Source organism: Prionailurus bengalensis, chromosome B1 (genome assembly GCF_016509475.1).
Source record: "Prionailurus bengalensis isolate Pbe53 chromosome B1, Fcat_Pben_1.1_paternal_pri, whole genome shotgun sequence".
Lineage (NCBI taxonomy): Eukaryota > Metazoa > Chordata > Mammalia > Carnivora > Felidae > Prionailurus > Prionailurus bengalensis.
In genome coordinates, this window is record NC_057344.1 from 79,917,604 (window position 1) to 79,942,703 (window position 25,100).

General features: G+C 35.3%; 1 protein-coding gene across 1 annotated transcript; it reads right to left on the bottom strand.

The window, feature by feature from the left end:
* Window positions 1-72: 72 nt before the first annotated feature.
* TMEM184C (transmembrane protein 184C) lies at window positions 73-24,688 on the bottom strand. The gene is made up of 10 exons (XM_043567846.1): window positions 24,465-24,688; window positions 18,020-18,150; window positions 17,885-17,921; window positions 16,942-17,147; window positions 7,122-7,196; window positions 5,929-6,022; window positions 3,180-3,292; window positions 1,712-1,811; window positions 1,059-1,230; window positions 73-848 (listed from the first exon to the last, which is right to left on the bottom strand). The coding sequence occupies exons 1-10, from the start codon at window positions 24,681-24,683 to the stop codon at window positions 583-585; spliced, it is 1,413 nt and encodes a 470-aa protein (XP_043423781.1). The 5' UTR covers window positions 24,684-24,688; the 3' UTR covers window positions 73-582.
* Between the last annotated feature and the right edge of the window lie 412 nt (window positions 24,689-25,100).

Sequence of the window (25,100 nt, forward strand, 5' to 3'; positions counted from 1 at the left end):
GCTGTGCCTCTAATCAAGAACTTTTTGAAAAAAACATTAAGAGTTTATGTTGAAGTAATGAGAGACAAAAAATTGCAGAAAATAAATGATAAATTCTTATTTATTGAAAGACATCCAGTTGAGAAATAGAGAAATAATTGTTAGGTAGGCATATATGGCACATGATTAAGTTCCACTAATTTGTATTTCCAAATTATACTTTCTGCTAAATTCCAGAGCGTTCTATTCATGCAGCAGTGGTAGAAGCATTGATTTTTTTTTTTTTTTTTTTTTTAATGTCCATCCTCTTGATAAAGCAATGTAACACCAGGAACATTTAGTAGAGTCATTTTCTACCATTTGAGTATGTGATACTCTAATGTTAAGAAATCAAGTCTAAGTCTAGGATATTTAGACTGATTATTTGTGATATACAAAACTCAGTTATATAAATCCAGTAGTTGTACCTGGCTTTCTCACCTTCTTTGTGTTGAAAACTTTCCATCATTTATGGCTTGTCCCAAGCACAAAATCCTGAGCAATGGGATACCAAGTGATGAAATAACATGGTAGAAGGAGCATAGTTTGCTTCTGCACACTTGTTCAGGAGGCCACAGATTTATCTGAAAGTTCATTTTTCTCTCCTGTAGTGTCATTATACATTTCATCAGGTATGTTAGCCATAGTAGGCGTAGTCTGGGGAGTCACAGTGTGTCCAAACCCTTGGTAATGACCCATGGGTGAAGGTGGTACAGAAGAGGCAACAGAAATGGCATCTTGTGATGATGACGATAACAAGCTTGTATGTTCATTTTGATCTTGGTCCTCAGGAAAAAACTTCTTCCTAGGATGTCCCATGACTGTCCTTCCTTTAAAGTAATAGAAAGGTTTTCAAATTAGCCAAAAGTTTTTTTTATCACTATAAACTTACCATGCTAAAAATAAGTTCCACCTCCCCACCCCCAATTTTACTGGTACTGCTTTAAACAGTCTTTTCATCTCTTAAAAATAGCTACAAAATTGCCCTAGTATGAGAACTCCAATAACCTGTTTGGATGAATGAAATGGCTGGTACTTACCAACATGCCTTACTTGCTCAGAAATATCATCCCTAATATCTGAAACATCCCACATGGCAAGAAAGGAATCAAAGCATGAGCCCTCTTCTGCTTCTTGGACATAGGGTTTATATGAGAAAGTGTAGTGATGAGCAATAGCAGCAAGGAACATCTCAATACAGATGATAAAGTCCTACAACAACAACAACAACAACAACAACAAAAACATCAGCCATCTTTGAGCTTAAATCTAGTTTTGTAAATAAAAGCACTATCTTTCTTTTCAAAAAGTATTTAAGTATTGACATCTGTTTTTCCCCATATACTCATTTTCCAAAATAACTGTCTCTGACCTCAAAAAAAAAAAAGGCAAAATGGCAAAAATCTAAACCTCCTTTATGCTCCCCAATCAAGTATATCTTAAAGTACAGTGCATTCTCAATCCGCTGCCCAAGGACTAAAGACAAATGCACAGAGAAAGAAGGAAAAACAAATTCTAGGTTCTATTCCTGGCTCTACCACGAGTGATGATGGCTAGTTTCCCTACGCTTCCCCGTTTCCTCATTTGTGAAGTGAGAATAGTAGCCCCACAGCCTGCTTGTTGTCAGGTTTCAGAGATAATATGTAAAATGGGTAAATAGTAAAATTGTATTAAATTCACAGATAGCACTAACCTGGAGTCCTGTAGCCACAGCTTCTACAGTCTGCCATTCCCATGTATGCTTTTCAGAAATAACGCCAACTTTAACCAACAAAGCAATAACTACTGCTTGCCTATATGTTAGGAAAAGGTAAACGCCAAATCTATATCAAGCATAAAATGAGCAGTTGTTTTACAAATATGCCATTTAAAAAAGTTAACCCTCACAACTTGTGGACCACCACCACCACCACCACCCTGTCTTCATAGCATATTATATTATAGCATATATCTATATTAAAAACATTTATTTGCTTTACAAATTTATTTTTCTAGTATAGTTTCATTGTATGAGTTTTCATTATGTATTTTTAAATATATGTAACTTCAGTATTTGGTTTCTATGTCTTTTTGTTTTGAAAGTGTGTACAAGCAAATGTTTCCTATACATAGACAATGCCTAACACCTTGTATATCAGACATTTAAAATAAAATACAGGACAGATACTTCAATGTTATCTACACCTGGCTTAATTATCCAGATTATTCTTTAAAACATTAAAACCCATCTTGTTTGAAGTGCTGGAACTAGAGACAAACTCAGAAGGTGTCAGACTCCCAAGATGGAGTCACACTGAACATTTCAAGCACATCTATGGATATAACCCTAGGTGAAATTTAGACAGCTAATAAGATAGTAAGACGAGTTTTCATATTTCTGCATATAAGAATTTTACTTCAATATTGCTTGTAATGGTGAAAAAATCAGGAACATACTAAATGTCAATAGAAGAGATTAGTTAAAAAGTTACATCCACAGAACAGAATACTTAGCAAAACCAAAAAACAAAACAAACCCAAACAACAAGAAAATTATATCCTCACTTTATAGACTAAGAACTATATACACAATATACTGAATGTATCATTGAATTCTACAAGTTTTTATAGTATGAAACCATTTCTGTGGAATTTTATATGTGACATTATGTGCACCACAATGTTAATCATTCTTTCTGGGTGGTAGAGGAGTTCAAGGATTATTCTTTTTCCCCTTTTCATATTTGTATGTTAGTATATTTGTTTCTAGGTCCCCTATCACCCACTCTTTCACTAAATTGGGACCATGAACAGTTTTGTCTTCTGCTTTAAAGAATGTATTTTACTAATGAACATTATACCTCACAGTATTAAATATTCTATATTTATCTTCCAAACTGCAGACTATTCTCTTATGTGAAAGGACCATGATATATTTTAATGATTCCTCTAGTGTTGAGACATTTAGATTGTCTCAAATTATTTTCTTGTAAATGTTATGCTAACTATCTGATTACTTCTTTATGAAAAACCAAGAAGCGCTAAAAGGATGAACTTTTTAAAAGGTAAGCAGAGACATTTTAATTCATCTTCTACATTAAGACCATTTTGAAAATCCTCCCTAGTCAACAGTATTATTACCCTGTAGAAACTAAGAACATTTAAGAGAAAGCAACACTTACCAAAAGGAAACAAAAACCACCAGCTTTACACAAAGAAATTTGCCGACAGGTTGAATTGGACTCAGTTCTTCCTTCAGTACTTTATAAAATAGCAGCAGACAATACATGGCAAACTAGAAACAAGATTAACAGTTAAACTTCTTCAATAAGAATAATTAAATATGGTAACAGAAATCATACAGTTAGTTATAAACCAGAACCTGGTACACAGTCATGGTTCAGGCAATTTTTTTTAGGTTTTCTATTCTGTTATTTTTAGATTAACAACAAGCTTTTATAGTTTACTGGGGATGAAAATAATGATATGAAATTTCTAATAAGAGATGCATAATGTCTTCTCTGAAAGTGGCTTTAAGTGTTCACTTACTGGAACCCATAAAGAAAACAATGACCAAGTGACTGTCATGAAAGGAAGAAAAGGCTGTCCCTCAGCCAAGATAAAAATATATCGATCTGCTTATTAATTGCTTTTATATACAAATTATCATTAATTTTGTAAAAGTTAAGTTTGACTAGTCTACCTTACTCTATTATATATATATATATATATGTTATTTATAAAACACAGTAAATAAGTACTATTTGAATAAAATTTGCCCATGAAAAATGAAAGTAAGGAATCAACAATTTTTCTTGAGGGCAGTATGTTAATCTGGCTGAATTTACTTTTTAAAAATAAACGCTCAAGACAGTATTAACTATTTTTTAAAAATCAATTGTAATAACGTAGTATAGTGTACATAGCAATAAACATTTCCCTAAAAGTTTATTTTTTCCCATTACAGTCATAGAAAATGTTTCTTTGAAATATTTTAAAATATAAAAGCAGTAAAGTAAAATATAAAGTTGTCTATAGTCCCATTGTCCAACCATTCCATTCTACATATAGGTGGTTTTTAACAGGCATCACCAACTGAAAATAAAATTTGGTTGCCTGATTTTCCCTCACTTAAAGTACCTTACTTTTTCATATATTTCATAAGGATTATTATTATTACTTTTTAAAAGATTTTAAGTACTCTCTACACCCAACATGGGGCTCCAACTCACAACCCTGAGATCAAGAGTTCCAAGTTCCTCCGACTGAGCCAACTAGGTTGGCCCCTCATAAGGATTATTTTTAATTACTGCCTAGTATTTTGACCAGTGGAAGGACCATCATACATTTAACCTGTCCTTATCACTGGGCTTTGAATGGTTTCCAGTCTTTTGCTATTACAAATAGTCTATATATACAAAGATATTCAACAAACCAAAAACACAACTATTTTTTTTTTTTTTAATGTTTATTTTGAGAGAGAGCACGTGCAAGCATGTATGAGCAGGAGTGGGGGCAGAGAGAGAAATGGTGAGAATCTCAAGCAGGCTCCACGCTGTCATTGCAGAGCCCCATGAAGGGTTATCCCACAAACCATGAGATCATGACCTGAACTGAAACCAAGACAGATACTTAACTGACTGAGCCACCCAGGCATCCCCTTACAACTACTTCTTGAGGATTACATTCCCAGTAATGGAATTACTGGTTTTAAAGAACATGAACATAAGGGAAAGCTTTAAATACACAGGCATATAATTTTTTTTAAATGTTTATTTTTGACAGAAAGCACGAGGTGGGGAGAAGCAGAGACAGAGGGAGACAGAGGATCCAAAGTGGGTTCCATGCTGAGAGTGGGGAGCTCAGAGTGGAGCTTGAATTCATGCACCATGAGATCATGACCTGACCTGAGCCAAAGTTGGATGCTTAACCGACCAAGCCACCCAGATGTCCCCACAGGCATATAATTTTTATTATAAACATCTAATAACACACGTGCATGTCATTCTACCTATTATTTTGTTGAAAACATTAAAGATTTAAATGAAGTGCAAGTTCTTAAGTTGAAAGGATCGGACAATTATTTTTTTAGAGCATTTCAGTTTCTAGAACATTTTTTTAAAAATTTTTTTTTTTTAAACCTCTATTTATTTTTGAGAGAGAGAGAGAGAGAGAGAGAGAGACAGAGCATGAGCAGGGGAGGGACAGAGACAGAGAGAGGGAGACAGAGAATCTGAAGCAGGCTCCAGGCTCCAAGCTGTCAGCACAGAGCCCAAAGTGGGGCTCAAACTCACGGAAAGTGAGATCATGACCTGCGCCAAAGTCAGAGGCTCAACCGACTGAGCCACCCAGGTGCCCCTCTAGAACATTTTTTTTAAAACTTGGCGTTCACAATTTTCCTTTAATTCCAAATACATAAGAGTATTTTATTCTCCCATTTTTATTCAAACCTTGTACTGTCATAATCCAATTAGATATATTCTCTTATTGAGTATGCCCTGGTTATGTATATTTTAAGGAGAGCATTGTGCTTTTATTTATGACATATCCACACAACTATGTAGTGACTACCACAACCAAATGAACAAACATGATCAACAGGTCAAGGTAAAAGTCACCAAATAATTAACCCAAAGATATTATATCTTTATATATGTATAAGGACATGTTAAAATTTCTTCAGGTTTTTTCCTATAAATCAAATTTCAAGATTAAAAAATAACAAACTTCATTCTCAAACTTTTCTTAAGAAAATTTAGAGTCACAGATACTAATTTAATACAGTTAATATTTATTGGGATACCTGGCTGGCTTAGTCAGTAGAGCTTGTGACCCTTGATCCTAGGATCTTAAGTTTGGGCCCCATGCTGGATATAGAGTCTACTTAAAATAATTTAAAAAAATAAATAAATAAATAAAATATTTACTTACCAATTGTGACATGTTGTTTATTATAACCAAGTAAGTCCAAGCATTTGAAAAGCTAAAGTTTCCTTCATCATATATACCAAGCAGCTCACAGATTCTAAAATGGTAAAAATAAGATCTATGATTAAATCAAATATATATTTTAAAACATAGCATTGACAGAAATATTTAAATTTAGAAGTCAGTTTATTTAAAAGACCCTGTAGATAATCACTTGATTTTGGTCATAGAAGTGGTTCAAAATTAAACATTTTTTAGTAACATTACCAAATGATTATTTCTGCATCTTAATTCCAAAATAAGATACATGCACTGAACTAGAAAGGATAATTACTAGATTAAAAAAAATTAGGTTGCCTAATTTTCAAAAGCTTGATAGTTATAGGCTTATAATCCAAGTCTATAACTACAAGTATAACTTTTCCTACAACTTGTCTTGGGAGGTAAATTTTATGAATACCCATATCTAAGTATTAGCTTATGTGATTGATTACCCAGTTTCTAAACTGCAGACAAATAAAGCCTGCCATCATAAACAAGTTAATTAGTTTTAATTCTAAGGTAAATACTGCTAAAGAATTGCTAGGTCAAAGGTAGAATAAGGAACTGAATGCTTCTTTCACCTTTCTTCCCTCTTTCTCTGAATATGCACAATATTAGTTATGATTAGCAGATAAAATATGCAATCTACTCACTTTAAATCATCTGATGTTCTTAAATTTTTAGGGAATAGTTTTACCAGATAGCTTAATGATATACCATCTTACCTCATCTCCTAAGCCTTGACAGAATTCTTAAATAAGAAAATTATGATTTCATCCTTGGAATATAGTAGTCATAGTCTAAGTTAACCATATAAAAAACAAAACCATATAATGAACCTAAAGTAGTATACTTTAACTTCATGTAATCGATGTTTCTGTAAAGCTGTGTGAATATTAATATTTGGGGAAAAAGTACCTTAAAAATGTTTTCCAGAATGAACTAGAGAATGTTATTTAGAAGAATTCATAGTGATTCTCTGCCTATAAATGGTCACCTTATTTATTTTTAAAAGTAGGGTTTTCATACATGTTGCTTTTTATAAGAATATATATATATATAATAAACAAGTAAATTAATGTTCTTGGTATGTCTACTCAATTGTTCTCAAGAGCATGAGAATGAAAAAAAAATAATGAGTTCTTTGTACTTACAGAGCAACAATGGTGGTAAATGGTCTGACGACTGTATACTGCAGTACACCCAGTTTGCACCTAAACAGCAATACTCTGCCAAAGAACAAAAAACTTAGCATTTCGACTACTCATTTAAATAGTATCAGATTTTCTCCAAAGCCTCCTATATTAAAATCTTTTTTTTTTTTAATTTTTTTTTTCAACGTTTATTTATTTTTGGGACAGAGAGAGACAGAGCATGAACGGGGGAGGGGCAGAGAGAGGGAGACACAGAATCGGAAACAGGCTCCAGGCTCTGAGCCATCAGCCTAGAGCCTGACGTGGGGCTGGAACTCACGGACCGCGAGATCGTGACCTGGCTGAAGTCAGACGCTTAACCGACTGCGCCACGCAGGCGCCCCTAAAATCCCTTTGATGCCATATTTATATTTAATTCTTTTATTAAAAAAATTTTTTTTTAGGTTTATTTATTGTGAGACAGAGACAGTGTGAATTGGGAAGGTACAGAGAGACCGAGAGAGAGAGAGGGAGAGAAAAGAGAGAATCCCAAGCAGGCTTCGTGTTGCTAGCACAGAGCCAGACATGTGGCTCGAACTCACAAAACTGTAAGATCATGACCTGAGCCGAAACCAAGAGTTGTACGCTTAACTGACTGAGCCACCCAGGTGCCTCTATATTTAATTCTTTTGATTTAGTCATTCTAAATGGCAATTGGGGAAGAATGTGGATGATAGCAAACAAACTGTTTAAATGCTGTTTTTTAAATTATTTGACAACTACATCTTCTGAAAGATCCCCCTTTCTGTGTTCAGTTTCAAATTCCTGAATAGCGCAGCACAGAAAGAACAAAAACGTGTCCCTGTATGTTTCTGGAAGAAAGACAGTAACGGATGAATTGTGTGCATGTATATGTGAAAGCGTATTCAGAAAGTATTATTTACGGGCACCTGGGTGGCTCAGTCAGTTTAACCATCCAACTTCAGCTCAGGTCATGATTTGCAGTTCGTGAGTTCGAGCCCTGCTTAAGGTGCTTGAGCCCTGCTTCAGGCTCCATACTTTCAGTGTGGAGCCTGTATGGGATTCTCCCTCTCTCCCTCTTTCTCATTTGCACCCTCTCTCTCAAAACTAAACTAAAAAAAAAAAAAAAAAAAAAAAAAAGTATTACTTATTTACATTTAGAATTCAGTTTTCTTTCAAGTTTGGAATTTAAATACCATTCCAGAGAGTATCACTAACTAGATTTATGAAAGGACAAAACAAAGATCCTGCATAAATGTAAGATTACTCAATGTAGGGGAAAATTTACAAGGGGAAAACAAAAACAAAACAAAAACAGCTCTACCTGTGTTGTGCAAGCCTTCTTAAAAGACCAAGTTGCTCTGGAGTGCCTGGGTGACTCAGGCACTGAGCGTCTGACTCTTGATCTTGGCTAAAGGGCTCAGGTCATGATCTTGGTTCACAAGATCAAGCCTTGCACTGGGCTTAGAGCCTGTTTGGGATTCTCAGTCTCCCTCTCTCTCTGCCTTCTCCCTGCTTGTGCTCTCTTTCTCCCTCAAAATAAACTTAAAAACGAAACAAAAACAAAAACAAAAAACCAAGTTGCTCTGAGGGCAAATGCTTTATTTAGCACTACTATCAGGAGAACTGATTATCAATGTAATGTATTATGAATCCCCTAATTTAAGAATTGCATCAAGACTGAGAAGATTCGGCATATAGGTCTTGAGGTGTTGTATCAGGACTGAATAAACTGTTGGGGTTCTATGTGCTGAGAGACTTCTCTGTGCTAAGGTGGTTCACTCCCACTTACAGCTAAGTGTGCCTCCCTGAGGGGTCCTAGGGAGTGCACTTGGGCTTGTTTCAAGACCTCTTGAGAGAATGCCTTGGCTGTACATGCTGTTCTTCCTGTCCCATACTCTTTACAAATGGACTAGCCAATTAGATAACTTTGAAAGCTGCAGAGAATAAATGAACTGAAGATGAATTTGAAGAAGCTGCCTAGAACGTAGCAAAGGCTGAGACAAAGAAACAAATGTGAAAGAGAGTTACAAAGAACTGAATAGAATCAGAAAGTCTGACATATATTCATAGTTAAGACAGAGTAAAGATAAAATCACAAGAAGTTATTGCTAGGAACGTTTCAGAACTGATGAAAGATATGAATCTGTAGGTTGAGGCACTCTGTAAATTAAGGAGGACTAAAAACAGAAACAACCTAGATACTTCATAGTGAATCTGCAAAACATCAAAGACAGGGTCTTAAATGCAGTTGGAGCTAGGTCATCTATAATGGAATAACAATTAGGTTGACAGGAGAGGCTTAATAGTAACAATGGAAGCCAGAATCAGGTAGAATAAAATCTTCAAAAGGCTTGGAGAAAATTCCTGTCAACACAGAATTATACATCCAGCAAAACTGTCTTTTAAGAATGAAGGCAAACCTTTTGGATAAGTACATCTGAGAAAAATTACCACTGATACATTGACACTAAAGGAATTTTTAAAGGTCATACTTCAGAAAGAAGTAATGGATCCCGAATTGCTCTGAGATACAAGGAGTGAGGACCTTCTAACACTTGTAGTTAAATCTATAAAAGACTTAAAAGTAGTCACGTTAAAATTAGTTAAAGATGATACACTGTTTTGCCACCATATAACATGTGAAAAAGCTTTTGGTTTTCAAGGGTTTTAAAAAATATTTTATAATCACAAATAAAGAATGATGAGCCTACAATATATTAGTATTTGTTAAATGTGGGTATTATAAAACAGATTTGTTTATATTTGTTTGTATTCCTTTAATGTTTGGAAAACCTTAAAATTATTTATTAAAATCTTTATTAAAACGTGGATTCTTGAATTGGATCCTGGAACAGAGAAAGGGCATTAGTGGAAAAACTTGAGAAATCTGAAGAGTCTGCAGTTAATAGTATTATACCAATGTTATTTCTTGGTTTTGACGAATATACCACGATTACATAAGGTGTTATGTAACATTAGGGGAAGCTGGGTAAAGGGCGTATTAGAAATCTGTCTTGTCTTTTGCAACTTTTCTATAAATTGAAAATTATTTTACAATAAAGGCTTACTCAAAAAAATGCAATCAATGAAAGAAGAAAGTAAGACAAAGAGGAAATAAACAGACGGCAAGATTTTAATGAATATATCAATAACCACAAAAATGTAAATAGCCTATTATTAGATTAGAATTTAAAAAAATACTGGGGCGCCTGGGTGGCTCAGTTGGTTAAACGTCCGACTTCGGCTCAGGTCATGATCTCATGGTCTATGAGTTTGAGCCCCAGGTCGGGCTCTGTGCTGACAGCTCAGAGCCCGGAGCCTGCTTCGGATTCTGTCTCCCCCTCTCTCTCTGCCCCTCCCCCACTCATGCTCTGTTTCTCTGTCAAAAATAAATAAACATTAAAAAAAAAAGAATTAAAAAAAATACTAAACTTAAAAAAAATGATACATCTAAAACATAAGGAGATGGAAAGGATGAAAGTAAAAGACAGCAAAAGATAAGCCAGGCAAATACTAAACAAAGGAAAGATGGGATACCTGGTAATATCAGATAAAACAGCTTTAAGATAATAAAAGATTAGTTGGAGTAGAAAAAGCATCAAAATATATAAACCAGATGACCAAAGTACAGGAAGAAAGTGACAAATAATTAGTGGCAGAATTTAAACAATCTCTTTCAGTAAATGACAGACAAGTAGTCAAAATCAACAGAAATATAGAAAAGTTGAATAACAGATTGACCCAATGGACATGAATATATAGCAAAGCCACTCATTAATATAGAATACACATTCTCTTCAAGCACACAGGGAACCTTTATAAAAACTGATCATGTACTAAAGGGCATGAAACAAATCTTAACCAATTCCAAAGACTGTCTCAGAGAGTCTATTCTCTGACTGCAATGCAAATAAATAAAATGAAATCCAAAACCCTCCCCAAAAAGTCCTGTTTGGAAATCTAAAAATACTCCAGAATAATTACAGTAAAGAAGAAATCCCAATAGGAATTTAAAAACATTAAATGGGATGACAATAAAAATATAAAGTTTGGGATTTGTGTGGTGATGGATATTAACTAGATATATTGTAGTGATCATTTTGCAATATATAGAAATACCGAATAATTAGGTTGTACACTTGAAACTAACATAATGTATGTCAATTATATGCCAATTAAAAAAAATAAAAAATAAAACAACAAAACCTGGGATTCAGTGAATGTAAAACTTGGAGGGAAATGTACAGTTTCAAAGCAGTAGTAAAAAAAGAAGAAAGGCTGTGTAAATCAGTGAGCTAAGACTCTAACATATTAGGAAAAGATAGTAAACCAAAACAAATGGGAAGTAGGAAGTAAAAACAGAGCAGAAATTAATCAAAGAGAAAACCAGTATATTACAGAGCCAAAAGTCACTTCTTGAAAAGATTAGTAGATATAGGCAAACTTTTGGCAAGATTGTTCAAAGGAAAAATAAAGATATTAAATTTAACATCAGAAATGGAAAAGGAATCGTAACAACAGATCCAGAAGAGATTGAGAAGATATAAACTAATGTATGCCTGTACATTTAAAAACTGTTTATTCTGCCTAATTCCTAAAATTATATTAAAAAATGATTTCAGAAACAACAGGAAGCCTAAATAGTTCTGTAACTGTCCTCCCACAAAGTCCAGGTCTAATCTTTCAAGCTATAGTATATAGTCTCTTCCTGTGATACACAAGTAAAAGGCAATACCTATTCAGGCAGTATAACTTGGATATGAAAACCAGACAGAAACAGTGTAAAAAAAAAAAACTTATAGTCTAAACTTACTCATGAATATAGATGTAAAAATTCTAAACAAAGTATTAGCAAATCAAATCTCATGATGTAGAAAAACAGATAATACATCTTAATCACTTCTCAGAATGCAATGAAGTTTTAACATTAGAAAAGTTATCAATCTAACTCACTAAATTAACAGGTTAAGGCAAAAACCAACCATCTCAATAGATACAGCATAAGCATTTGATGAAATTTAATCATTTATTCATGATTAAAAATTCAACAAGCTATGGGTAAAAAAGCTTATTTTATCTGATAAAGAATGCCTATAAAACACCTTTAAAAACATAAAATTCAATTATATTTTATAAGAATTCCCTTCAAGATCAGGAATAATGCAAGAGTATCTTGAGATACCAGCATGGTAAGAAGAGTAATTTATAGTATAAAGACTGAAAATCAAAGAAATCCTTTAATTGAAGAGGACATCTTCACAGGGAACTTAAAAAGTCTACAGACTAAGAAAATGTAACAAGATTTTTGGATATAAGGCTAATATGCAAACCCAATGTGCTTTTATACACACTAGAAGCAGTTAAAATGATTTTTAAGATAGATTCCACTTATAATAGCAAAAAAATACATTTATGAAGTCAACAAAGATGTACAAGACTTCTATGAGAAAAACGTACTTTTGGAAGACAAATGAAGAGCTATTAAATATGCAGAAACCTAGACCATATTCATAGGTAATACTAAAAAAATCATAAAGATGTCAATAAAGATTAATTACAATAAAAAAAACCCAAGAGGTTTTTCAAGCAACTTGACAAACTTGTTTCTACATTTTATATGTAAGAGCAAAGAATCAAAAATAGCAAGATAATAGGGTCAGAGCACTTGTCCCTCATTTTAAGGCTTATTAATAACCTGTAGTGCTTAATGTATGGAATTGGTCCAGGGATAGAAAAGTTAACCAATAAAACAGGAAAAAACAAAAACAAAAACAAAACAAACCCCAAAAAACAAAATCAAAAAGCCACAAACAGACCCATACACATGGAAACTTCACACATGACAGAGATGGCCAGAGAGGTAAGTGAGGTAGAAAGGAGAGAATGATGCTAGGGAAATTAGTCAATGGAATAAAATGAAACTGCATTCCTACCTCACACAACATACACACAAAACATTAAGTGTTTCTATGTCTTAACAGGAAAATTTTGAAATGTTTAGAAGAAAAGCACAGGACAATGTTTTTATAATGCTGTAATTAGAGATATTTTGAATGAGACACAAAAAGTACTGACTATAAGATAAATTCAACTATATTAAGATCCAAAACTTCCATTTATCAGAAGATTTAATAAAGGTGACAAATATGCCCAAAACTGGAAAAGATATTTTCAATACACACTAAACAAAGAATTAATATCTAAATATATAAAGATCCCCTATGAAGCCACAAGACAGACAACCCATTAAAAAAATGAGAAACAGAAAACAAGCATTCCTCAGAAAAGGAAAACATAAATGGTTAATAAATACATGAAAAGTTGCTCAACTTCATTACTAATCAGGGAAATCCAAATTAAGACCACAGCAATATACCACTTTACACCCTCTTGATATGCAAACATAAAGAAGTCTACGTAATTCCAAATGTAGGTGAGGATGTGGTTCAATTAGAAGTGTGTTTTTAAAGAGTTTTTTTTAAATGTTTATTTCTGAGAGAGAGAGAGAGAGAGAGCACGTGAGTGGGGAAAGGGCAGATAGAGGGAGACAGAGAACCCAAAGCGGGCTCTGTGCTGACAGCAGAGAGCCTGACGCAGGGCTCTAACTCACAAACCCCAAGATCATGACCTGAGCCAAAGTCAGACCCTTAACTACTGAGCCACCCAGAGCCCCTAGAAGTGTTTTATACTGTCAGTGGGAGACTAATATGGTACTGCCACTTCAGAAACCAATTTACCATTGGGGCACCTGGGTGGCTCAGTCGGTTAAGCGTTGGACTCTTGATTTTGGCTCAGGCATGATCTTGCGGTTCATGAGTTCGAGCCCCAAGTCAGGCTCTGAGCACACAGTATGAGCCTGCTTAAGATTCTCTCTCCCTCTCTTTCTGTCTCTCTCCCGCAGTCTCTCTCAAAATAAATACTTAAAAAAAAAAAAAAAAAAGGAAATTTACTGCTAACAATGCTGAGCAAAATCTAAAGACCTAGCACTCCACTACAAGGTATATACCTTAGAGCAATCTTAAACAAGAGGAAAAGAATATGTAATACGGATTAGTACCATTTCATGAAAACATTTGTTTCATAAGTGTACTAAATCATTAGATGTGGGAGATGCAGGAGAAGCATCAAAGGAAAAGACTTCAAAAGGGAAGGGCTGGAGAAGGTGCAAGGCCTTAGGACACGTTTACACAGCTGAACACTAGAGCCATTAACATTGTCCAGGGCCGGATCCTCCTTCACACCTGACCCTTCCTAGTGCTATAGAAACCAATTAACTCGAAATTCAACCTTGAAAAGCTAAACCATTAGATTGATTAACACACTTGCTTAGCTGACTTTATGTATGTAGTCTTTAGCAATTATCCTAATAAAAAGAAGCTTCATTTTGGAGTCAGGACCTTCACTTAACTGCATTTTGTTTGTGGGCTCATCTTTTGCGACTCTGGCCATACTCCCTGCAACAATTAGGTAATCTATTTTCCCTCCTCTCATGAATATACACAAAATTTAATGTTCATTAAAAGAAAACTCATTGTGCTGTTTATGTTACAGCAAACAGAGTATAAAAAGCAGACTTAGTTTTTATCAATTAACAACTGCAAACTTGCCATTGTATTTACATTTTATAACAAATGCATTATACTGAATTATCCTAAACAGCAATAGCCTGATTAATGATCAGATTTGTAACACTAGTTATCTACTACAGGGAGACTGGTAACCTACAATGTGGTTATACACAGCAGACGTTTTACTATTACTAAAACCATACCTCCAAACTGTATGACTTGGTAAATACTGAATATCCTCTGAAAGAAAAGAATACCTGAACTATGGATGCATTGCTGACATTATTCAGGAAGCAGTTGTCAGAATTCAAGGGTATCAGAAAAAAAATGAAACCAACATGAAGAGATTTAACAAGAATAAATGTTAACTGTGTGATTAGGAACATATCAATTACACAAACACAACACAGGGGAATTTTGGCCAGTAGCATGGTCTGAAAAAGGTTTGGGGTTTTAGTTGACAACTAGCTAATTGTGATGATACAGCTAGAGCCTCATTTTAGGTTCTGCAGTATTAGGAGGAGAGTCCTGATCAAAGCTGAACTATCATCATCATATTTACTGGACCACTGCGATCTCTTCCATCCTTGCCCACGTGCTCTACCAAGAGCAGTAATCTTTGAAAATGAAATTGGCATACCAGGGCCTCTATTTAACATCCTATAATGGCTTCTCATTTGACAACGACTCTCTCCTTGAATGAACTTTAACAGGACTCCTCTGAGCTCTCTTTTCAACTAGGTATCATTCTCAGGCCTTGGCCTTGATCTAAGTCAGTCTCAGCAAAAAATACTGCTAAGTCATCCTACCCTTGGTATCTGATTACCTTTGATATTTAATCAAGCTCCTCATCTCCCATTCTTGATGTGTAAGTGCTTGGCCTGCCCTTAGTAAGAATTCGATTATGTCTATTGAGAGAGAACCCCTACTCTTGATGTCTCCTCTTAGTAATTTTCCATCCAGTGACCACCTCAATCTGCTCATTAGCTATAAATCTCTGTGTTGTATTTGTTGCTAAGCACAGTATCTCTCCCCTGATCCCCAAATTATAATACTTCTCCCTTACTATCCTCTTTCATACACTATTGTTCTTTTCCCTTCAAAGCATTTCTTGATATAAGTAACTCTATTATTTGTGTCTTCATTTAATTCCAAACCTCTGAGCCAAAATGTTGGTTCCACAAGTTCTACATCTGTTATGTGCATTAAGATATATCCATATACTGGCACACACTAGGTGCTCAATACATATCGAGTGTGTTAATGAACACATTAGGAGCTTATTACTTAAAATAGCTAGGTAGCTCCCTGTTATTTCAAATGTGTAAACTAGAGACCTATTTAGTCCCAATGTTGTACAAATGGTTCTGTATCTCATGGGAGGCAATGTAGGTACCCCTAGGTTGTATATCGACATTGATTACTATAACTCCAAATCTTTCCAGTTACCTTGACTTTCAACTTTCACCTTATTCTCCATTATCAGTGATCAACTCCTACCAGTCCTTCAGTTTCAGTCTCTTTCCTTTCTATTCCAATTTCATTCCTCCTTTTCAGCTTATCTCACAAATGGCCCACTGTAATAACCTTCTAATTTATTTCCCCATCTCTGGAATCTTCCTCCCTCTAATATATCCTGAATAGTATTGCAAAATTTATCTTTCTAAAATGGTATTGTCAAATGTTTCCTTGTTGAAAAATATCAAATGGCTCATTCACGTAAAAAATGCAATCTTCGCTTCAACTGAATTTTTCAGGCTTTATTTTCCTTTACTGTCCTCTATGGATATATAATAAGGCCAATTAACCCATTATTTAGTACTAGAATAAATACTATTTGTTGCTCCTATCTCATATCATATACTGTTTCCCCACCGAGACTACCTTCTCCTTGGGTCTTATACCTGATTTTGCCATTAACTATCTATGTAATCTCAAGGAAGTAAATCTCTGTAGATCCTGGGTTCCAATTGTAAAAGGATGTTGATTAAATGATTTCTAAGGTTTTTTTCCCCTGCAATGTTTTAAGTTTGCTATTTAGGATGAATAATGTATGAGAGTAATTTGTATGTGTGGATTATAAATATGTGTTTTATTATTCTTTAAACTTGATTATGAACTACTTGAGGGTAGGAACTCTTCTTAACTTTTTGTCCTGCTCATAGTACTTAACACACTTTGCAGAGAACTGACTGATGCTTAAAAATTCTGTTTAAATACATAAAAAGACTAAAACCAAACATACTTACTCTCCCATAGTCCATGGTGGACAACAACACAAAGGAGGGAAATGTTTCTGCTGATCTTTGGCTTCAAGAATTAATACCAGATTTGGATACCGGTTAGTTAGATAATTGGTAAGGAATCCCATAAAGTTGTAAATGACATAAGCTTCATAACATTCTCTGCAGGTATCCACATATATTGCAATGCTGGGATATTTCAAAGCTATCCACTATGAAAAAGCAGAGAGGTTAAAAATAGTTGGAGCTAAGATAAAATGAATTGCCATTCCAATTCATAGTATTCACAATGCTAATTTTTAAACTTGAGATGTCTTGTCACATATTTCCATCTAACTTTCTAAAATTTATGAGGGCTACAATCTGTGAAATGAATTTTTAAAAGCAATAAACAATATTGGATACTGGTAAACAAAAACATTCATGTAAATAGTGAATATGAAGAAAGAAGCTAAATTGTTTTGTCATCGGGTTCTTTAATATAACATGCAATTTTTCTTGAGATGATCACCGAAAATGCAATTAAAGACATTTCCTTTATATTTAATTAAATTAAAGCAGTCATCTGTGACAACTGCATGTTGTTCCCCAGAATCCACTGGGGAAGGGTTTTTTTTTGTCCCCCCCCCAAATAAAAATTTAGTAAATAAAAAGGATGTAATGTAATTTTAAGTATTACATTCTTTAAAGGACTAAGAACACATAATCGGAAATTTTAAAAGATACAGCAAAGAAAACAGCTATAGATTTTTTTTTTAAACACCCGTCTTTTCTACTGTCATACTTCATCTTTTTTATTAACATTAAAAACAAGTGAATCTTTTCACTTTTCTTATTAATCTAACCCCTACTGTCAAATAATAAACTTTCATTACCTTAAGCATTCTGTAAATATTGTTGTATCATCAAACAAGTTCTTAACTAATGAGATAAAATGAAACATACTTACACTATCTAAACTGTATATGGGTACCATCCAAAGAATCCTATTTGGAAAGCAAAGCATAAATTAAAAACCTTTTACATCATATTTATGAAACAAGCAAACACAACAGTAAAAGAATCACAATATGTTAAGGTTTACCTTATTATTGGTTTCTGTAATTCAGGTTGTGTATAATGCACTAAATGTTGTAATATCACCCAGAGTGATATAGGTATAGTCAACAGCAAAAAAATTCCAGCAATAAACCAAGCCTTTGTGTGTATTCCAACCTAAAATAAAAGAACATATTTAAAATAAATCCTTTGGGGGCGCCTGGGTGGCGCAGTCGGTTAAGCGTCCGACTTCAGCCAGGTCACGATCTCGCGGTCCGGGAGTTCGAGCCCCACGTCAGGCTCTGGGCTGATGGCTCAGAGCCTGGAGCCTGTTTCCGATTCTGTGCCTCCCTCTCTCTCTGCCCCTCCCCCGTTCATGCTCTGTCTCTCTCTGTCCCAAAAATAAAATAAACTTTGAAAAAAATAAATAAATAAAATAAATCCTCTGATATTAAAATGAAAGACCTAAATAAAATATTTTTTATTTCTAAAATTTAGATTTATGTAATTACTAATGAGGCCCAACATTTTCCAAATAACTAGTTGCTTGTTTTCTTCTTCTTCAAAAAACAGCCTAGGGGCGCCTGGGTGCTCAGCCGGATAAGCACCAGACTCTTGATTTTGGCTCAGGTCATGACATCACAGTTCATGGGTTCAAGCCCCACATCGAGCTCCGTGCTGACAGTGTGGATCCTGCTTGAGATCCATTCTCTCTCTCTAAAATGAATAAACCTAAAAAACAAAAAAACCCCAAAAACCAAAAAAACACCCTAGTCTATCTGTGCTTTTATGGAGGGAGGAGGATGATTTTTCCTTATGGCATTGAGTATTTTTCCTTGTAAGGCCTCTGTAACAACGCTGTATACATTAAGAATATTAACATCAGATCATTTTCCCTTAGCTTGTTATTTGTCTTCTATATTTGATTATTGTGCTTGGGGATGTACAGAAGTTTTAAAAATTTTCCACAAGTTCTAAAAATCTTTTTATGGTCTATTCCTTTGCTTTTATGTTTGGAAAGTAAAAATTCTACCTGCATTTTCTGTGAATTTTACTGTTACACAACATGTTACTGAGTATTGCCTAATACTTTGCTAAGTTTTTTTTTTTTTTTGTATACATTATGTCTTTTAACCCTCCCATTTGGTAAGTATTGCCACAACCACTGTCCAAGCAAACAGTGTTAATACATGCTACCCCTCTTACATATAACAATATCAACTCAGGATACTACATTTTAAAAAGCTCTAATTTCTTTTTTTAGGTATCTGATCAATATTTTATCCTATAAAAACTCAATTTCTAAAAATACACTTTCAACTATCTCATCTTAAGGTAGAGTTGAAGTAATTCACTTACTTTCTGCCAAAAAAAAAAAAAAAAAAAATTGAACCTCTGTTCTGTCCGTGGGGCCCTAGAGAATGAATTTTATATTAACTTGTGAATTCACTCATCAAGGCAGGGGTATATTAATGCTAATGTTTTAAAGGAAAAAAGGTGGGCATTTAATTTTGGTACTTTTGGGATTTGAACAGCTAATTAAAATAGAGCTGAAGTCTACAACTTCTAGTTTTACTGTTTTGAACAAGATTTTTTTTCAACAGGGGTCAAAGATTAAAGAAGTAGAAAACAAAAGTATAGAGAACAAATGTCAAAAACCCATATATAATTTTTGACTTCCCCCAAACTTAACCACTAATAGCCTAATGTTGACCTTACTGGTAACACAAATAGTCCATTAACACATATTTTGTATGTTACATGTACTATATGCTGTATTCTTATAATAAAGTAAGCTAGAGAAAATGCTATTAAAAATCTTAAGAAAAAATACATTTACACTGTATTTATCGGCAAAACTGTGTATATGTGGACCTGCAGTTCATACCCATGCTGTTCAAGGGTCAACTATACAAAAAGTCTTAAACTCTGGATATTAATCAAAATAGTTAAGTGAAAAGTGAGTACGTGCAGAAGAAGATCCTAAAAGGAATGTCTTTATAATCATTTTTCAGGGATTTTTGCTTGGTTCAGTTTCATTTATTTTTTTAAACGTTTATTTATTTATTTTGAGTGTGCACAAGCAGACATGAGTGGGGGAAGGACACAGAGAGGGGGAGAGAGAGAATCCCAAGCAGGCTCCACACTGTCAGTGCAGAGCTGAACCCAGGACTAGATCCCACGAACCATGGGATCATGACCTGAGCTGAAATCAAGAGGTGGATGCTCAAACGACTTAGCCACCCAGGCACCCCTGTTCAATTTCATTTAAAATTGAGTATAGATGGTCCCAGACTTACACAGTTCAACTTTCAATTTTTTGACTTTACATTGGTACAAAAGTGATATGCGCTAAGTGGAGACTATACTTTGAATTTTTATTTTTTCCTGAGTTTTTCGCTGTGTGATATGATACTATTCTGATGCTGGGCAGGGGCAGGGAGCTATAGCTCCAGGTCAACCACACAATCATGAGGGTAAACAACTGATACAGCTTCAACTTGTGATGGGGTTACATTCTGATAAACCTATCATAGTTGAAAATACCCTAAGTCCGAAACTGCATTTAATGCACTTAACCTGCCAAACATCATAGCTTAGTCTAGCCTACCTTAAACATACTCAGAATATTTATATTGGTCTACAGTTGGGAAAAATCATCTAACATACAGCTTACTTATAATAAAGTGTTGGATATCTCATAGCTCATGTAATTTAATGAATGCTATACTGAAAGTGAAAAACAGAATGGCTGTATGGGTACATAATGGCTTTAAATGTATCAGATGTTTACCCTCATGGTTGCATGGTTGACTGAAAACTATGGCGTGCTGCCCCTGCCCAGCGTCATGAGAAGAACATTATACTACACAGAACTAATCCAGGAAAAGATCACAATTCAAAATCTGAAGTACAGTCTCTACTGAATGTACTGAATGTACACCATTGTAAAGTCAAAAGTTAAAACATCATAGTTGAGGGGTGCCTGGGTGGTTCAGTCGGTTGAGCGTCCGACTTTGGCTCGGGTCATGATCTCACGGTCCGTGAGTTCGAGCCCCGCGTCGGGCTCTGTGCTGATGGCTCAGAGCCTGGAGCCTGTTTCGGATTCTGTGTCTCCCCCTCTCTCTGCCCCTCCCCTGCTCATGCTCGGTCTCTCTCTGTCTCAGAAATAAATAAAACATTAAAAAAAAATTTTTTTTTTAAACATCATAGTTGAGACCCTTCTGCACCCATATAGCTATTGTTTTTCACTTTTACTACAGTATCCAATTACATGAGATATTCAACACTTTACTATAAAATATGCTGTTAGAGGATTTTGCCTCTATAAGCTAATGTAAATGTTATGAGCAAGTTTAATGTAGGCTAGACTATGTCCCTATGATGCTTGGCAGGTTAAGTGCATTAAATGCATTTTTACTTATGATATTTTTAACATGATGGGTTTATCAGGATGTGATCCCACTGTAAACCAAGGAAGATCTGTATCCATTTTAATGATGACCTAAAATAGTAATAATACTAATAATAGCATATTCTAGATCTTCTCAATTATAAGGTGATAATGAAGAATAGTATTGCCAAGTAATTTTAATGCCCACATTTGTTTTTATAATCGCCTTAGTGCCAACTTGGTGGTAGACCTAAGAGAAAAATGATGTGCTTGTGACTAATAAAGGCCAAGCATCCTCAGTGTGCTCTAAAAAAGAAAGTTCTTTTCAAATGATCATAAAACAAGTGACTAGAGAACTGAGTCATTTCAGTATAGATACCAAATTAAAAAATACCTTGCATCATAGAGTTAGTACCATTTTTACATTGCAAGGGGTAGTTTCTTAAAACCATCATCTGTCCACATTAATGCCATTAATTTGAATCATTGGTTTTATAGCTGTTTTAATTTCTGAGGTACCTAAAAAGCTATATGCATAAGAAATTAAAGCTATTTTGGGTATCCACATATTTAAGTAATAAAATAAGTAAACATTAGGTATTTGTAGAAATCATTATTACCTTTATTTTAATTGACATTTATTTCTAAATAAATTATTCACACTTGAGACACACTGATATGAGGCTATCGTTTAACATTATTAAACTTATCAGCCATAAGCAGGGTTGTTTTGGTTCACAAGACAAGGCGGAGATAAGTAGCACAATTTTTCCCCCCTAAGGTAACTTGAAGTAGAAAAAACCATTAAAGACAGGCATCCAGGAGTGGGTTAACTGAACCTGAACCAACTGAAAACATTTGGTTCAGAGTGCAATAAGAGTGTGCTCTGTGGTCCCAATCTTCCTGAGGGGAAGAGAGGAGAACTTACAGAAAGAGTAGCTACTCGGGGCATAAGTGCACATAAGGCAGGGTAAAATGACTGCAGAGTGAGTAGTGTGACATTATGTGTGCATTTCACTTACTTACCTTCCATTACACATGCTCAGACAAGTAAGAGATAGAAATAATTTAAGGAGGGCATATGGTCATCTTGCCATTCCAATAAATGAGTACATGCCCCACCATGGGCATGGGATGGGCTCTTACAAACTTCTTGTTTTCTACAATCTCAGTTCCCACTGACTTCTCAGTGTGAGCATTGATTCTAGTGTTTAAAAGACAAATGTTTTTCATATAAACCTGTCCCTAAACATGCAAACAGTTTACACATCTCATTTTTACAGTTTTGTTTCTTCACTGCCAAGGATACTTAAAAGTCAGTTTTTCATCTCTATTTCTGCTATTCTGATTTGGGCCACAGTCATTGTAACTCAGGCACCCATGACCTCGTAACTACCATAAACAGCTTTCTAACTTTCCTTCACTTCCACTTTTCTATAGCTGGTAGTGGTCTTTTCAAGATGCCTGTTGGTTCATTTATTAGATCTTTTTTTAGTTTTTTCCATAGCCTTTTTTTTTTTTTTTTTTTTGGTTGTACTGATCTCTACCACTAAGTTCCATGAAGGTGAGTGCTAGATTTCTATCTCTCACCATATAGAACACAAGCCTGATTTATCACTGGGATGAAGGAAACCTTGCAATTTTTAAACAGGGTAGCAAGGTGACATTCAAGTAAAAGACCTGAAGGACATAAAGGAATGAGAATACCATCTAGGGGAAGAGAATGCCATAAAGGGGGAGCATTTAATGTAAAGGTCCTAAGGCGATAACATACTCCCACATGTTAGAGCAAAGTCCCCGTGGTAGAAGCAAGGAATTGAGAAGAGAAAGTCAGAGGGGGATTGGGTGGGGTAGTGTCAGATTATGTTGGGCTGTAATGGCCAGAGTGAGGGATATTAGCTTTTAATCTGGACTCGGAGTGACTGGAAAACTTTGAGAAGAATAGGACTTGTTTTAATTCGATACTCTGGCTGGTGAATTGAGAATAGTTCAGGCAAGACATGAAGAGAATTTGGTTCAGGGTGTTTGCAGTAGAGATTGCAGATTAAATTTTTCCTTAAAAGTTGGCACTTAAAAACTATAGTTAACCAACAACTAAGAGAAGTCTTAAAGTAGGTTGATACTACACATATTATTAGCCTTAAAAGTAGTTCCTACACCACACTCCAAAAAAATACTTCAAAGAAATACTTATTTGTAATAAAATGTCTGTACTTGAATTCTGGTTGATAAATCATGAGAAACCTAAATATCTAACAAAGAGGAAATATTTAACGTAGTGGAATATTATATGAACATTAAAAATAACTACATGGGCTATGCCAATATGGGAAAGTCAACAAAATATAACTTAGTGAACATACAGGAAACAAATGCATATTAAAATGCATTTTTGTTTAATTATGTAAAAACATTTCCATAACAAAAAGCCTAAACTAGCTGTTGTCTCACCATTGCTCTTATAAAATAGGTGTTGCTAAATAAAAGTACTTGCTGGTTTTTATTAACTTAGAATTTAAAATTCATTATACAATTTTTATAAAGTACCTATCTTAGTTGAGTATTTGCCTTGGGGTTTTCCAGTTTGTAGTACTTTACTGATGTCATAATAAGAATATGACATCAAAAAATATACAAGGGACTTTTGCAAAATCTTTATTGGTTAAGAGCTAATTTCTAAGTAAAAACAAACAACAAAGTTAAACCAACTAGAACCCTTTAATTCAGGAAGCTAGTTAAATGCTAATAAAATTCAATACATGGTTTTCAAGGTAGTCCAGTATCTGAACAGATCAGATTTCAGCAATAAAATTATCGTACTTTCAGGGAATTGATGGGATACTTGCAAAAGAGTGCTCTTCTAAGCAGCAATCTTAATATATTCTATTTTCTCGACTTGGCCCTCCTTCCACCTGCAGCACGCTTTGAAAACCAGTGAACAAGAAACCAGACAGGTTTATGAACTAAGACTGGGCTCATTTACATGCCCTGATTTTCAGGATATCAAGTTTGGGGCATCTAGGGTAAAAATGGGCAACCTTAGACGAGCAGGACGGTAGAAGAAAGGGTAGAGGCCAATGGTGAAACACCCTCTTACCTCCAGCTTCTGTAATTCCCACACGCATAGGGGAACCGCAACCACTATGGACACCAGGTAGATGACAACCGCTAAAGGTCGAATCCACTGTCTCCAATTCCTCCAGGTACAAGTGCAAGGCATGTTTCCGCATAAATCAGCTCCCAATGGCAAGGAAAAAGAGCTCGACAGAGATTGTAATGGGGAGCCCTGTTCTTTGGTTGTTTTGTCAACTCGCATGCTACAGAGAAACAGCTGTTGGGCGACTTTACCAGCAGCTCGAGCCGCCTCCTCGGCCCGCGTTGTGCTTTCTGCTGCTACTGCTGCCGCAACTGCGGCCGCTCAGGGTGCTACCAGGGAGCAGTGCGGGCAGCATCCTTTCTTCCCCACACCGCATCTACCCAGTTTTCGGTGGTGGAATACCCGGGCGGAGCCGCTGCCCTCACCTGGGTATCGCCCAGAGCACCGCCTGCACCATGGCCTCGAGGTGAGCGGCGCCGACCAGGACCGGCCCCTAAAGACCCTGCATACAGTTCGGTTCTGCCCCGCCGCTGCCTGCCCACTTGCTCTTTTCTTGGGCCGTTGAGCTTTCTCCCTCCCGCGTCTGCAGGCGTCTCTTCGCCCGATTTCGCTGGCAGATTGGAGGTGAGGACTCAA